The sequence below is a fragment of the Antechinus flavipes genome, chromosome 1 (assembly GCF_016432865.1).
Source record: "Antechinus flavipes isolate AdamAnt ecotype Samford, QLD, Australia chromosome 1, AdamAnt_v2, whole genome shotgun sequence".
NCBI lineage: Eukaryota > Metazoa > Chordata > Mammalia > Dasyuromorphia > Dasyuridae > Antechinus > Antechinus flavipes.
The window spans coordinates 553845477-553859916 of record NC_067398.1 but is presented as its reverse complement, the minus strand read 5'-3'; the positions used below and the strand labels follow the sequence as shown (position 1 = coordinate 553859916).

General features: G+C 32.2%; 1 protein-coding gene across 1 annotated transcript in view; it reads left to right on the top strand.

The window, feature by feature from the left end:
- Positions 1–14440, top strand: part of SYCP2L (synaptonemal complex protein 2 like) — a 60905-nt gene that overhangs the window by 10301 nt on the left and 36164 nt on the right. Inside the window, exons 7-15 of the mRNA XM_051970690.1 lie at positions 2636–2688; positions 3130–3175; positions 5868–5960; positions 6063–6123; positions 7983–8134; positions 9973–10066; positions 12014–12108; positions 13636–13693; positions 13773–13860. Coding sequence (XP_051826650.1) covers positions 2636–2688; positions 3130–3175; positions 5868–5960; positions 6063–6123; positions 7983–8134; positions 9973–10066; positions 12014–12108; positions 13636–13693; positions 13773–13860 — 740 coding nt within the window. The remainder of the gene's footprint in view (positions 1–2635; positions 2689–3129; positions 3176–5867; positions 5961–6062; positions 6124–7982; positions 8135–9972; positions 10067–12013; positions 12109–13635; positions 13694–13772; positions 13861–14440) is intronic.

Genomic DNA, 14440 nt, shown 5'->3' with positions numbered 1-14440 from the left:
AAATTTGTCAGATCAAGGAGAAAATATTACAAGCAACCAGAGAAAGAGCCACATCCAGAGTTGGTCATCACATAATCTTGTTGTTGTATACAATATTCTCTTGGTTCTGCTCACTTAGCATCAGTTCATGTAAGTCTCTCCAGGCCTTTCTGAAATCATCTTGTTGATCATTTCTAAAAGAACAATAATATTCTGTAACATTCATATACTATAACTTATTCAGCCATTCCCAAATTACGGGGATCCACTTAGTTTCTAGTTCCTTGCCACTACAAAAAGGGCTGCCACACATATTTTTTGCACATGTGGGTCCTTTTCCTTTTTTAATGATCTTGGGATATAGGCCCAGTAGAGACTCTGCTAGATTAAAGAGTATGTGCAGTTTGATAGTCGTTTGGGCATAGTTTGAAATTGTTCTCCATAATGGTATAGGTTCACAACCCTATTAACAATGTATTAGTGTCCCAGTTTTCCCCACATCCACTCCAAAATTTATTATTATCTTTTCCTGTCATCTTAGCCAATCTATCAGTTTCTTATTATTGTGCAAGTCGGATGCATTTTTCACTGTGAGTTCTTTGCAATTATCTGGATCAAGTCACAGAGCTTAAGAAGTTTAAACTATCACTGGAGATCTGTGTGTAAGGCAAAAAGACAAATAAAATTGGTCTTGTGGAGAATAGCTGCCAGTATAACTGGGCAAGCTACTTCAGATTTTCTAGGACTTACTTCCTTATATAATGAAGGGGTTGGTACTAGAAAACTCTGACCCTTCCAACTGATCTAGATGTTAGTGTTGAAGATGGAGTTGGACTGCTTGGTAGAAGAAGCTGTGATTTGAAACGAACTTTGAATAAATTTAGAAGAATAAAAGGGATAACATTCTAGAATTAAAGAACTTGACTAAAGCAGTGAAAGTGGGGATTTTCATAATGTGTTTGGGTATACAAAAGGAGGTTAGTTTGATGTAGGATGTAAAAATTACATTGCATAATTCAAGGCAAATAGCAAATCCTTTATTTTCTTGTGTAGTCATTTCAATTATGATTGACTGTGACCTATTTGGAGTTTTCTTGGCAAAAATACTAGAATGGTTTGCCATTTACTTCTCCAGCTTGTTTTACAGATGAGGAAATTGAGGCAGTTATTTAACTTCATCACAGTCCCACAGCAGTAAATATCTGAGGCCAAATTTTAACTCAGGAAAATAAACTCTATCCACTGTACCACCTACCTGTTCCAAATGTCCTATAATCTAGAGGCAAAAATTGATTAACATGCTTCCATACATTTTGAACAAGTGAATGGGCCTCATATGCAACTCTGAAATAGAGCAACATTAACTTAGAATTTTGTTGCCCAATTTATATTGTATTCGGAAATAAATTCATTATATGAAATTAAGGAGTTAAGGTTTAAGAGGATGAATGTGAAGGATTAGATTCTTTGGAAGAATATCATCTTTATACCTATAAGACAACTGATGATATCCATATTGAATGAGAATTTTGTTAATTACTTTTTTGTTTGTTTTTATACCTTTTTTATATGCTTTTAATTAAATCTGAAATTTTCACTGTATTTTAGCTCACATGACCACTAAGGCTCCTCTTAGCCTTTAATCTACCCTAAAGAATCACAAAATGAGTTTTTTCACATGTTAATTATGTGTACTGTAGATAAGAGTTTCAACCTTTCTGACACTTTGTTTTTTCATAGAATATGTAATCACAATGGAAAAATGAAGGTTGAGAGAAAAAAGTAGAAGTTAGATTGCTCCAGAAATCAGTTAGGATGTTAATTGATGTGAGGAAGAAAATTGTAATTTCTTTTATATGAAAAATACGTTAACATGTCTACTTAGTATTCAGAGAAATGCCAGGGAAAATGAGGGGTCTTACTAGAAGTGAATATAATACTTTCTTGATAATGAAAGGGAACAAAGTTAAGAATAAAATCAGAATAAATAATCAGAAATCTGTTATTCAACTTTAGAATGTGTTTTGGTAATCAGAGTTGGAAGATTTTTCTTCCTAGCTTCTTTTGTCGTAGGCAAATGCAAAAATGATTATATATTTTTATAGTACTTACTATTTGATAGTGGAATGAAGGGATCCAGAAAAGAACTAGACAAATATATCTGAAAAGTATTCATCTGAGTAGATGATCCATACTCATTTGTTATCAAAAATGGACTAAGGGAGGGAGAAAAGAAACTTAAAATGGGAAATAAAATAGTATTTTATAGCATATTGAAAAGAACTTGCTTACCTTCTTAAGAGGTTAAAAAATGGCAACATGAAGCATACTAGAAATCTAAATTTTCTCTTGGAGAAAAATATTTTTAGAAAAATGTTCTAGATATCTCTTTGGAATTTGTGATAATTCTAATTTTTGTAGACCTCAGTTCAATTTTGTGCCATAAACCATTCTTATTTTATTTCCATTGAATCCCTGTAAAAAAAACATTTTTTTTTTTTTTGCATTTTAAAAGTAAAATATAAGTCAATAAGAATTTGGGGCTGTAAAAATTTTTTCTTTGCATTTTAAAAGTAAAATACAAGTCAATAAGAATTTGGTTTATAATCTCAGTCTTGAAACATATAACAATTCTACCATTTGTTTTATCTTGAAGGACAGTAGAAGATTTCTTAATTGCCTAAATGATAAGCTTGGTGATAAAAGGAGGTAAGATTCTGAATTTGAATACCTTTGAGCTTAGTGGTAGCAATAGGATTTAGAACAATAAATGAAAAGGAAACTGGCTTTGAAATTTGAAGACCTGGGTTTGAATCCTACTTACATGACTTAGTATTTGTGTAAATTTGGGCAACTCACTTAATTTCTGTGATCCTCAGTTTTCCTAATCTGTCAAATGAGAGAAATGGGTTAGAGGGCTTCCAACAACTTTTCCTCCTTTATCTGTGATCCTAGATGCATTATTTTCATTGTTAGAGATTGACCAATTTTATTAGCAGCCAATTTTGAGATTTATTGGTTGAATCTTTGCCCAATTAAATCTCCAAAGGGATTTAATAATAGCTCACTTATATGAAAACACTTGTTTATAAAACTTATAAATTTTTGTTTTGGCTCAATTCATTTTTCTAATAATATACCATTTTGCAGGGTTTATACATTTCCATGTATTGCTGCCTTTGTTGATGGATATGAGGTAATATTATTTCTCTTCTTCCCTCTTCCCCCAGTCCCTGTGAATGCAGTGCATGCAATCAATTTATAAATGTGAAATCTAATTTTTTTTTTTTGTGATATGGGCAAAGTGCCACAAAATCTTGCTCCATTGTCTCATTTTGGCATATGAATATGATATTGTTTTTAAAAGCTATACCTGTTAGGATTATACCATATTTAGAATGTTTAGAGCCCCAACAATTCACTTTATATTCCATGTGTAATTTGTCCAAACAGCCTAAGTACAGAAAGTTATATACCCTTTCCTCATTAATGTTTTGCTTTTAACCATAACTTCTCTCAGTCTGCTCTCCCCCTTTCAGCCCCCCTTTCTTATCCTTTTGCCCTTCTTCTTTTGTCTTCCTTTTTTATTAGCCATCTCATTTCCTTTTCCCTTTTCTCTTCTACTTCCCTATAGTGTGAAACAAATTTCTTTATCAAACTATATATTGTTATTCCCTCTTTGAGATGGGATTCCGATGAGATTAAGATTCAGACAATATTAATCTCTCTCCCTTCTTTCCCTCAGCTGTAATGATCTTGTCTCTTTATGTGACAATAGTTTATCCTATTTTTTCTCCTCTTTCCTTTTCTCCCAATATAATCTCCTTTCCACCTCTAATTTCTTTTTTATATCATCACACTAAAGTCATTTTATACCTATACCCTCTAAATATATCATTTCTAACTGCCCTGACAAAGATACAGGTCTCAAGAGTTATACATATTATCTTCCACATTAACCTTTAAAATAGTTTTTTTATTTCTCTTCCATTTATCCTTTTTATGCTTCTCTTGACTCTTGTATTTGAAGAGCAAATTTTTCTGTTCAACTCTGGTCTTTTTATCAGAAATGATTGAAAATCCCCTATTTCATTGAATGTTGGTTTTTGTTTTTGGTTTTTTTTTTTCCATTTATATGATTATATTCATTGTGTATATGATTTTTCTTGGCTCTCATCATTTTAATCAATGTAAGTTTTGCCATGTGTCTTTATATAAATCATATTCATAATTTCTTCTTCATTAACATATTTTAGGTTTTCTTTTTTTTTCCTAAGTGAGTTCATTCATTCCTGGACACTTACATTTCAACTAAGTTATACTCAATTCCAAGAGTTCTCCCATATTGTTTTTTTCTTCTAATTTATTTTTACAAACATTTCTTTCTTTCCCTTCGCATTATGCTCTTAATGATGAAAAAAAATCATAGTAAATATGCTTAGATCAGCAAAATAAATCTCCACATTAGTTATGTGTAAAAATGTATGTTCCTGGCACATAGAAAGCACTATATAAATGCTAACTTTATTGTTGTTATACCATGAAATCAGAGGAGAGGCTGGGAAAAAACACAGAGTACAGTATTAAATACTGGGAGAGAGAAATCTCAGATAAGTAAGACCTAATCCCTTCCTTGGAGTTTACGATCTAGTATGGGAGATGTGACACTCATACATGATATATAGACAGATAAGTATAATATAAAATATTTAAATAAAATAATTATAACACAAAATATTTTGACATATGAAAATGAAAAGATCATTATGATCTCAGACATCTCTAACTGATCTACAGATGATTTTTGAAAAGTTGGAACTTTTTAATTCTATTGTCAACACAGGAACTGGTGACAAATTTTTCTCCCTATATTTTTACTGAGAAACTACAGCTCTGTAGGTAATGATTCTGTAGCCCAAATGTCTACCATTCTTTTATTTTCTTAGGAGGTAATTGGGGTTAAGTAAGTTCCCTAAGGGTCACATAGCCAGTAAGTGTCTGAACCAAACTCAAACTTGGATTCTTTTGATTCCAGGCTAGTGTTCAACCTACTGTGTCATCTAACTGCCCCACTTCTTTTCTTAACATTTTTTTTCAATGAACAAGCATTTTTTTCTCTACTACCTTCCCTCCTCTGTTTGAGGGAGGGGGAAACACCTTATTAATAAATACATAATATATTTACAAGTATTATTTATTTGCAGACATGTTTATATGTGTATTTATATATGTGTGTGTGTGAATACTTAATGCATATGCAAATATAATATTAACTTATTTAAGAAAAATTAATTCTCACTCTAATCATGTCCAAAATGTATGTTTCAGTCTGAGTCAGTCTATCATTTCTGTATCAAGAGGTGGGTAGCATACATTCTTGATTCTCTGAAATTGTGTCTGATCATTATACTAATCAGTATTCTTCAGTCTTTCAAAACTGTTATGATATCATCTTCTTGATTTCAAATCTCGCCTCAGGCATTTATAGCTATGTGACTCTGAGGAAATCACTTAATCCTGTTTGTCTCAGTTTCTTTATTTGTAAATTATTCTCTTGGTTTTGCTTGATTTATTCTGCATTGGATCATACAAATTTTCTCTTTTTTTCTCTAAAACTATCCCTTTTATTATTTCTTATGGCAAATAGCATTCCGTTCATTTATTGTTATTTGTTAGGTCATTATCCAACTTGTGAGTGCCTACTGTTCTATATAGACAAAAATGAAAAACTTAAGTCTTGGAGAAGCAAGCAAAATGGTCATTGAAATAAATTACTCTATTAATTGTAGTTCTACCCTAGTTTCCTTTTTTTAATGGAAAGGTTTTTTTTTCTTTTAGTTTGTCTTTTGAGAAAGCACATGTATGATTGAAATGGCCTTTGTTTTCAGGTGAGGAAGCCACATGATGAAAATCTGGAGAAGTTTTGGATTGATTTTAATATAGGAAGTCAGAGCATAACATTCTATATAGATAATCCTGAGGTAAAGATTGTTTTGTACTACATCTGATTAGATCAAAATGCTTCTAGATAATTTGGGTGAAAGTATATGTACATTTTTCCTTTATTATTGTTGTTTTTTAAGGATGAACTGTGGGATTCCATAAGACTTCTAAAGGAAGCAGTTAGCAGTTTCAGTATAAAAGGTAATACATTGATCATAAGCATGCCCAGGAGGAGGTGCTAAGTGTCTTGCCCATACCCCTAGTTTCCTCACCTCCTCTCTCCCAGACTAAGGGAGACTAAGAGGTGCAGTCATCATTGCTTATAGACTCTGACCACACCTTTCTAGGCCTTCCTATAACTATTTTTATGATAAATCAGATAAATTGTCCAGGACTTTAGTTCTGCAACTATATATATATATGTGTGTGTGTGTACATATATATATATGTATTGTATGTGTGTGTATATACACATATATATGTATATGTGTGTCTATATACATATATTCCTCAATAGTATTTTATTTTTCCATTTACATGTAAAGACAATTTTCAACATTCATTCTTGTAAGATTTTGAGTTCCAAATTTTTTTCTCCTTTCCTCCCTTTTCGCTTCTCAAATAGTAAGCAATCTGATAGAGGTACAAACATTATAAACTTATTTCCATATTAGTCATATTGTAAAAGAAAAATCTAATTTTTGAATTTGTTTTTAAAAATATATGCCCATACATATGTGTGTGGGGTGTCTGTTTTATCAACTTGGAAATGTACTAAGAGTAAAAATAAGTATTCATGATTGCTACCCATCTCCTGGCAGAGAGGTAATGGACTATTTAGAGTAAGACATCCTCTATATGTCCACATATCCAGTATGGGGATTTTTTTCTTGATATACTTGTAAGAGTTTTTTCTTTCTCTTTCCTTTTTTTTTCCCTAAATGTGGGAGGAAAAAATGTTGGGTAATGAAAAAAAAAATTAAGGTAGGAATAAAATCAACACAAAGAGAAAAGTATTGTATTGCATACAATATCTCCTACTCAGGACAGCTATGGGATAATCATGTTATTTTTTTTTTTTGAGACTAGAAAGGGATCTTGGGTTCAATTTCTGCCCATCAACTTAAACAAATCTATGTGTCTCTGGAATTTGATTTCCTCACTGTAAAATGAAGGGTTAGACTAAGCAGGCCCCCAAGTTCTTTGACTCCAAATTTGTTGTGCCTAATATTGGAATAGATTGGGTTGGGAATAGATTAAGGGGATCACAAGAACTCCCATACTTAGAGGAGGAAAATAGACAAGGAATTAAAAGAGAAATTAAGAAGGTACCAAAGATAACATTTTCATTTTTTTTCTTAGTGTTGAAGAGTTCATTTACTACTTATTTGGGTACCTACAAGAAACTATTGTCTATCCAGCAATTTACAGAACATTCTCTAAAGGCTCTTCTTCCTCTCCTTCCCCATTAAGTAGCCCATAGACTGGTTCATCTGGTATTAACCTTAAGTTATTTTTAAAAGAGGATGACAGACTACTTTGTAATGATGTGAAAGAGGTTCATTCATTCTTTCCAGTCAAAATACAGACAGACTGGATGACAAGTGTTGGAGTCTGATAAACAGTTGCTAAATTTATTTTCCTCCAATTTATTTGGTAGCTAGCTAGGTGGCTCAGTGAGATTAGTGTGCTCATCTTCTTGATTTCAAATCTCGCCTCAGGCATTTATAGCTATGTGACTCTGAGGAAATCACTTAATCCTGTTTGTCTCAGTTTCTTTATTTGTAAAATGAGTTGGAGAAGGAAAAGGCAAGTCACTCTAGTATCTTTGCCAAGAAAACCCCAAATGGACTCACAAAGAGTCAAATACAAATCAAACAACTGATTGACAAGTTTTAGTGTCATATCTATACAAGTACTCACTCTAGAAAATTTGGGCAGGTAGTAATGATGAGCAAACATTTTCTAATTCAAAAATTTGAAATTATGAACAGTAAAACCAATCTTTCATTACACCTGCTATATAATATGGCCCCCATCTTTTTTTTTTCTTTTGTTAGAAGCTGGAAAAAAGAAGGTCCTTGTTGTTTGCCTGAAGAAATCTCTTTTTCTTTTCAACAACAAAGAAGTGATGAAAATAGAAATACATTTTGATTTACAATCTGATATACTAAAGACTTGCATGAGAGCTCTTGGATCAGACAAATACCTGGCAAGTTCATTTTTTTAATTTAATTTTTGCTCATTTAAAAACATGTCAGTATTTGTGATTATGTGTTTGGCATTAAAATGTCAATTTTCATTGATAGAAAAGATTGAAAAGTTTGAGATCTTTGGAAATGGTGGAAATTTTGTTTACTTGTAGATAAATCATGACTTTTAAGAAATGCAATGTCATAGGATATATAAGCCATTTACCACACTTAATCCCTGTCTACAAATACTATTTCTCTTTTTTTCACTTTGAGTATTATTAGAGATTGGTCTCTTGCTCATTTGGTCATTATATTGCTATTTGTTTCTACTTTCATTCTTCTCCAGATATTTCATACAAAAGAACCCAAGTTTCTAACTTAATTCTTAGGAAACAAGAACATAATCTTTATTTAAGTTTATAAACTCCTTGAGAATAAGAGATAAATTATTTTGTTTTCATGTCCCTGGTGGTTAGTATCAAATGTAATAATTCAAGTGAATTTATTTAGCATAACAAACTGGGTTTGAGTGGTTACTTTAAGGCTTACTTTTGTTTTGTTAGGATGTCTCCTTCCTCATCCCTGCCTTGTTGAATCTCTGAAGCCTTTCTTCAAGCTTTCTCCAAGATCAGATTTTACCACCTACACGAAATTTTTTTCTGATCCCTTTAAGTAGTGCTTTATGTGCTTAAGGAGTTTACTTTCTAATGGAAGGAACAAGTAAACACAGATGTAAAAACAAATTATATATATAGGATAAATAGAAAATAACAGAGAAGGCACTAGAACTAAGATAATGGTAGGCTTTTGATAAATGTTTATTGAATAGAAATGACAGACTATTCTCAAAAAAACCTTGTATCTTTGGGAAAAAGGAAAAGTTCACAGAAATATGGCCAAAATAAGAGAGTGGAATGTGCAAAGGAGAAAGAGTTACAGACAAAATATGAAAAAAATTGAGGATATTTGTGGGGGGAGGCAAGATATTTATTCAATTATTAATAACTGGTAACACAAGATTTTACAAGGATGAATGCTGAAATTTTGTTCCTCCCTTCTCCTCCACCTCCTCTAGATAGTAAGTAATCCAATATGTTTAACATGTGCAATTCTTCTATACATATGCATATCTTTTGAAAATAAAGAGCTTTAATAAAAAATGCTTAATAAATGATTTTCATTTATTCAAAAAAATGAAAACAAAAACATCAGCTCTAATATTTGAACTTGGGTATCCCAATTCCAAGTTTAATATCCCTGAAGATTTTTTTTTAATGTTAAGATGATTATAATTCTCCTGAGGCAGTTGGTGGCTATGTTGATAAGGATGATGGATTTAGAATCTATTCAAATCTTGCCTTGGATAATTATTAGTTATGTCATTGTGGACACATCACTTAATCTTGTTCATTTTTCCCATCTGTTAAATGGGGATAATAATAGCATTGGCCTCCTAGGGATGTTGTGAGGATCAAATAAGTTATAACATGTGCAGTGCTTTATAAAGCTTAAAGTGCTTCTTATGATTATTTAATATATTATTATTTATACTTTTTAAGAGTCTCTGGGATTCTAGAACCTGAAAAGCATGCCTTCATTTTGATCCATTCCTCTTTCTTTTCCATTTGCTGGGTAGGCCTAAAAATAAAAGCCATTTGGAATGATGGCTAGGAGAAGAAAGGGAGCTTGAAATGGGTGGAAAGGCTCTTGAAAGGTTATTTTTCAGTTTTGCTTAGCCCCGAATTGCTATGCCATATACTCACTATGCTTTTTAGCATTTTTTTTTTGCAAAAGTTATTAAGATATAAATAGGACTTTTTTAAAAAATGAAAACCTGTTTTTGTTTGGTTTTTAGCTGAACCCTGATCAGACAAAAAAAGAACCATCAGAAACTCTTGAGGATTTCAAGGAACAGGATAGTAGTCTCTGTTACCATGATGAAAAAGCAGGTATATATGGAAGTTAGAAGATAATCCTATTGCTAATTACCTAAATTAATAATCATGATGATGTTCAAGGACAGTGGTACTTCCTTGATTTTATTTTTCATGACTTATACAGCTCCCTCTATGATCATAACTAGGCTTACATTTCTCATAAAGTCAATAGCTTATCAGTTCAACTTTTCAAAAGTAATTTGTTATTGATTTTATGAAATTCATTGGTTCTTTCTCAGAGGTGTAGCTGTTACATAAGCAATAATCTAAGATTAGGGATCTAGAAGCAGAGGGAATATATGAAAAACATGTCATCATATTAGGTATGAAAATATTGCTCCCTCTCTGTTAAATCAAGTGATGAGTAATTATTGAAAATCTAGGATTGGAATTGGAGGAATTGGAAAATGATAGCTGATAAATGTAAGGTGTTATTCTTCCAAGAGTATTTGTGTTTTAATGAATTATCTTTATTATAACGAACTGTTCATTGAAGTCCTTTAAAAAAAAAAGTCACTTCCTGACTCTCTTATCGCCAAGAGAATCCTTCTTTTTTTTTTTAAACACATTGTTCAGAACAACAGACTATGGACCTGACAACTAATGCCACATTGTATCTATGGTCTACTGGCACTTTGCTGCTAAGGAAAGTGGGAAACATGCTTTATCACCCCTCTGAGAGCAAATTAATCATAGATGCTTAATTTTTTTTAATCTAAGTTGTGAGCTTCTTATTTATTTTAAGCACTTTGCTTGAAGGATGAATTTTGATTTTCATCTTGGTTTTGTTGTTTCAGGATTTTAAAGGTCCTGTATCTAATTTTTAAAAAATCCCTGCCCCCCACACTCATTTCCAAATATCTGCATTGAACAGATGAGTTGTTATCCAGTCTTATCTGAATAGATACTGTTTATTCCTTAGGCCAGGCTTGTGTCAAATTCCATGTTTTCATGTATGTGACTTGAAACCTATTATAGACACTTGTGTTTAAAATTCTACCTTTAGTTTCCTATTTTTAAGTCTTTGAGATAGTACTAAATTATCAGCTTTTACCAGAAGATGGCAGTGACTTCATGATCTCCTAGGATGCCTTAGTGCAGAGGCAAATTTCTCTAGGGAAGCAAAGTGGTAACTGGTGAAAAATTATGATACAAAGTTGTTCTTTGCTCTCCCCCTTTTCCTTTTTTGGTATCTATTTCTGTTCTCTGATTATCAAAATATTCTGGATAAGACTTTTGAATGTAGTGGAAAGAAAATGAATTTGTTACTTGTGAATCTTTGGACAAATTCAACAAGTCAAGTTAACAAGCATTTACTATGTGTCAAGCACTATGCTAAGGTTGGAGATACAAATACAAGGAAAAAGAAAGCTTCTCCCTTCAATTCTAATGGGAGAAATCGGATCACGAAAAGGGAACTAAAAGGGAAAAGAGAAGGTAGGTACGCATACCTGAGAATGGGGTAAAATCCATAGAGACAGAAGCAGAGCCCAGATTGGGATGAAGGATGCCTAGTCTTGGCTCTTCAAATTGGAAGTTCTGGGAGGAACAAATGGGAGGGAAGGAACAGTGGGGCAGAGGCATCTTTCAGGACAAGAAGGCATTTGCGGAATGGTGGTCTGGAGAGACTAAAGCAAAGTCAGAAGAAGAATAAACTGTGTCAATTGACCTTTCAGGTCCTTGGTTGGACTAGATAGTAATATTTAATGTACTTGATAGCTATATTATTTTAAGATTTATAAATGCACTTGACTTGAGGTATAAATAGTATCCTTCCCAGGAGAACTTTAACAAGGAACACAATTTCAAATCAAAGTTATGAATGATATCAGCAACCTGAAAAATCATATATTATGTATGTAGGCGAATACTTGAAGCATATTTTGATATCAGTAATCTAAAACTAAATTGTTCATTTCTTAAAATGCTGTTTACTTTTTCATCGAATGTTTTTCAAAGTACAAGAACCTATGTATCAGGAAGAATCTGTGCTAGATGATAAAAATGATTCTTTTTATGAGTCTTCTGAAGTAGTTGAACAACCTGGGACAACAGTAAGTATGGAAAATTTGGAAATTTGATACTGAAGCCTATATACTATTAGATTGTTAAAGATAGTATTTGAGCAAGGGTTCTTAATCTGAGGGCCAGCTAGATTTGAGGAGGTCTCTGATCCTTGATGGAAAAAAGCTTTATGTTTATTTTCATTAAACTTTAACTGAAATTTAATATTTCTTTCAATAGTTTAAAAATATCATTAGAAAAAAGATCTATAGGTACAAATTTCTAAAGGAGTCAGTGACACAAATAGTTATTCCTTGGATTAGTGGTTGAAGATTATAACAGATTTCCTTTCCTATTATTTCACTGGAGTGAAATGTTTTTTAAATTAAAATTTTAAAAAGTTAAGCACCTCTCCTTCTTACCCTTACCTCCAGTGAAAAGGGAAAAAAAAAGAAAAGAAAAACAACCCTTTGTAATAAATATGCATAGTTGAGCAAAACAAGTTCCTTCTTTGACCAGGTTCAAAACTGCAAATTTCATTCTTTATGTTAATTCCATTACCTTTCTTTCAGGAGGTGGGTTATTCATTTCGTTGATTAAGACTTATTAAGACACTTAATCATTTTTATATTGTAGTTATAAATTGTTTTTCTATCTCTGCTTATTTCACTGTGTTAATACATATGCCTTTCCAGATTTCTCTGAAACAGTCCCTTTCATCATTTTGCAAGGTTTATAAGTATTCAATTCCCTGAAGTTGTCATTTAAATGCTATTTAGATACTCTTCTAGAATGACAATCCATTTTATTAGTAGCTGATTTTACCAGACTTAAAGTATAGATAGCACACTTATAAAATTAAGCTATCTCAGGAAAGTTAGCTAATATATGATAGCAGAATTAGGACATAGAAAAGATCTCAACAGACAAGAAAAATGAGCCATAATTAATAAAATGGTGTATGTGTGTGGGCAGGGGTGGGGGGAGGCCAGAGCCTATTACGTGCCAAGTACTATGCTGATAATACATGTTCTAGCTATCTTGCAAGAATATTTTGTAAGGAAAGAATTTTGTAAATCTTAAAGTACTAAATGTCACCAGGCTTAATTGATTTCATGAATCATTTTATCTTATGCATATCAAGATAATATAAGATGCTGTCATAGATGAAAATATAAAGCTAAGTCGATTTAATATGTGGTTATCAGCATCAAATAATAATAAAACAGAAGTGTGTAGCTTCAACATTATCATAGATGTTCTTCCCAATGTCCAAATAAAAGAGAGATTCTATAGAGTTGGTGAGGTCATCTAGATGTTCCTATCTTTGAATGACATGCTGATTGTATTAAGCCCCAGAATACTGCAGTACTTCTTCAATAAGACAAATTTCTTGGGTTCTATTCAAAAAGAACTAATTAATGAAAGGCAGAATTAGGGAGTTTTATTTATGAGAAAAATAGATGTTATGGACTGAAAGATAGCTTTGTATAATCCCCCTTCATTGTGTAACTTTAAGTATTAATTTTAATATCAAATTATATGACACATGATAATTTTAAATGTTTCTTCCATAGCAAAGTGATGCAAATAATACTTCCGCTCACTTCTTGGATCTGGAAGAACCAAGTCAAGGTCAGATATAGTTAACTGTCTCTAGGATTTGCACATCACACATAAAGGTTTAATAAGTTTAAAATATTTTCTTTTCCAGTAGAACAAGTTGCTTCAAAACAGAACTATTTGGACAGCTTAAAAGAAATGGATAAAACTCAGGTTCCTAATTTAGATGGGAAGCCTAGGTAAGTGATTTCCAAAATGCAAATGAAATAATGAATACTCAAAAAATGATTCTTTTAAAAAATTAAGTGCTATCTATGCTAAACACTGTGCAATACAAACAAAAAAGAATACAGAGGATGTTAATAGAAAAGAAGGACAATTCTTGATTTCAAGGAGCTCACATTCTGTTTGGAGAAGTCAACACATATAGAATGGAAAGAAAAGTTCTGGTTAGCCTAAGGGTATATAATTACTAAAGATGTCAAGACTAGGGGAACTTTTTGGGTACAATTGCAAGGCAGATAGTAATGTCTGGAAATCTAGGGGGCAGAGTAGCAGACCACTACAGTGTGGCCTGGTGGGCTGGAGATTGCAGTGGATTGGTAAACCACCAAGGTCTGCCATCTTGCTAGATGGATTATAATTGGTGACTTTTTGGTCATATAATGATATCTGTGTTCATGGTTGTTTTGTCACAGCTAATGTGATAACTATGGTAAAGTATAGTAATAAAATGTGTTTGGTCCCTTATTCTTTTATTTCTTAGAGTGAAGATACTTTCCTGCTAGGTAGCCTAAGGAGAATATTCCCCTGAAGCTA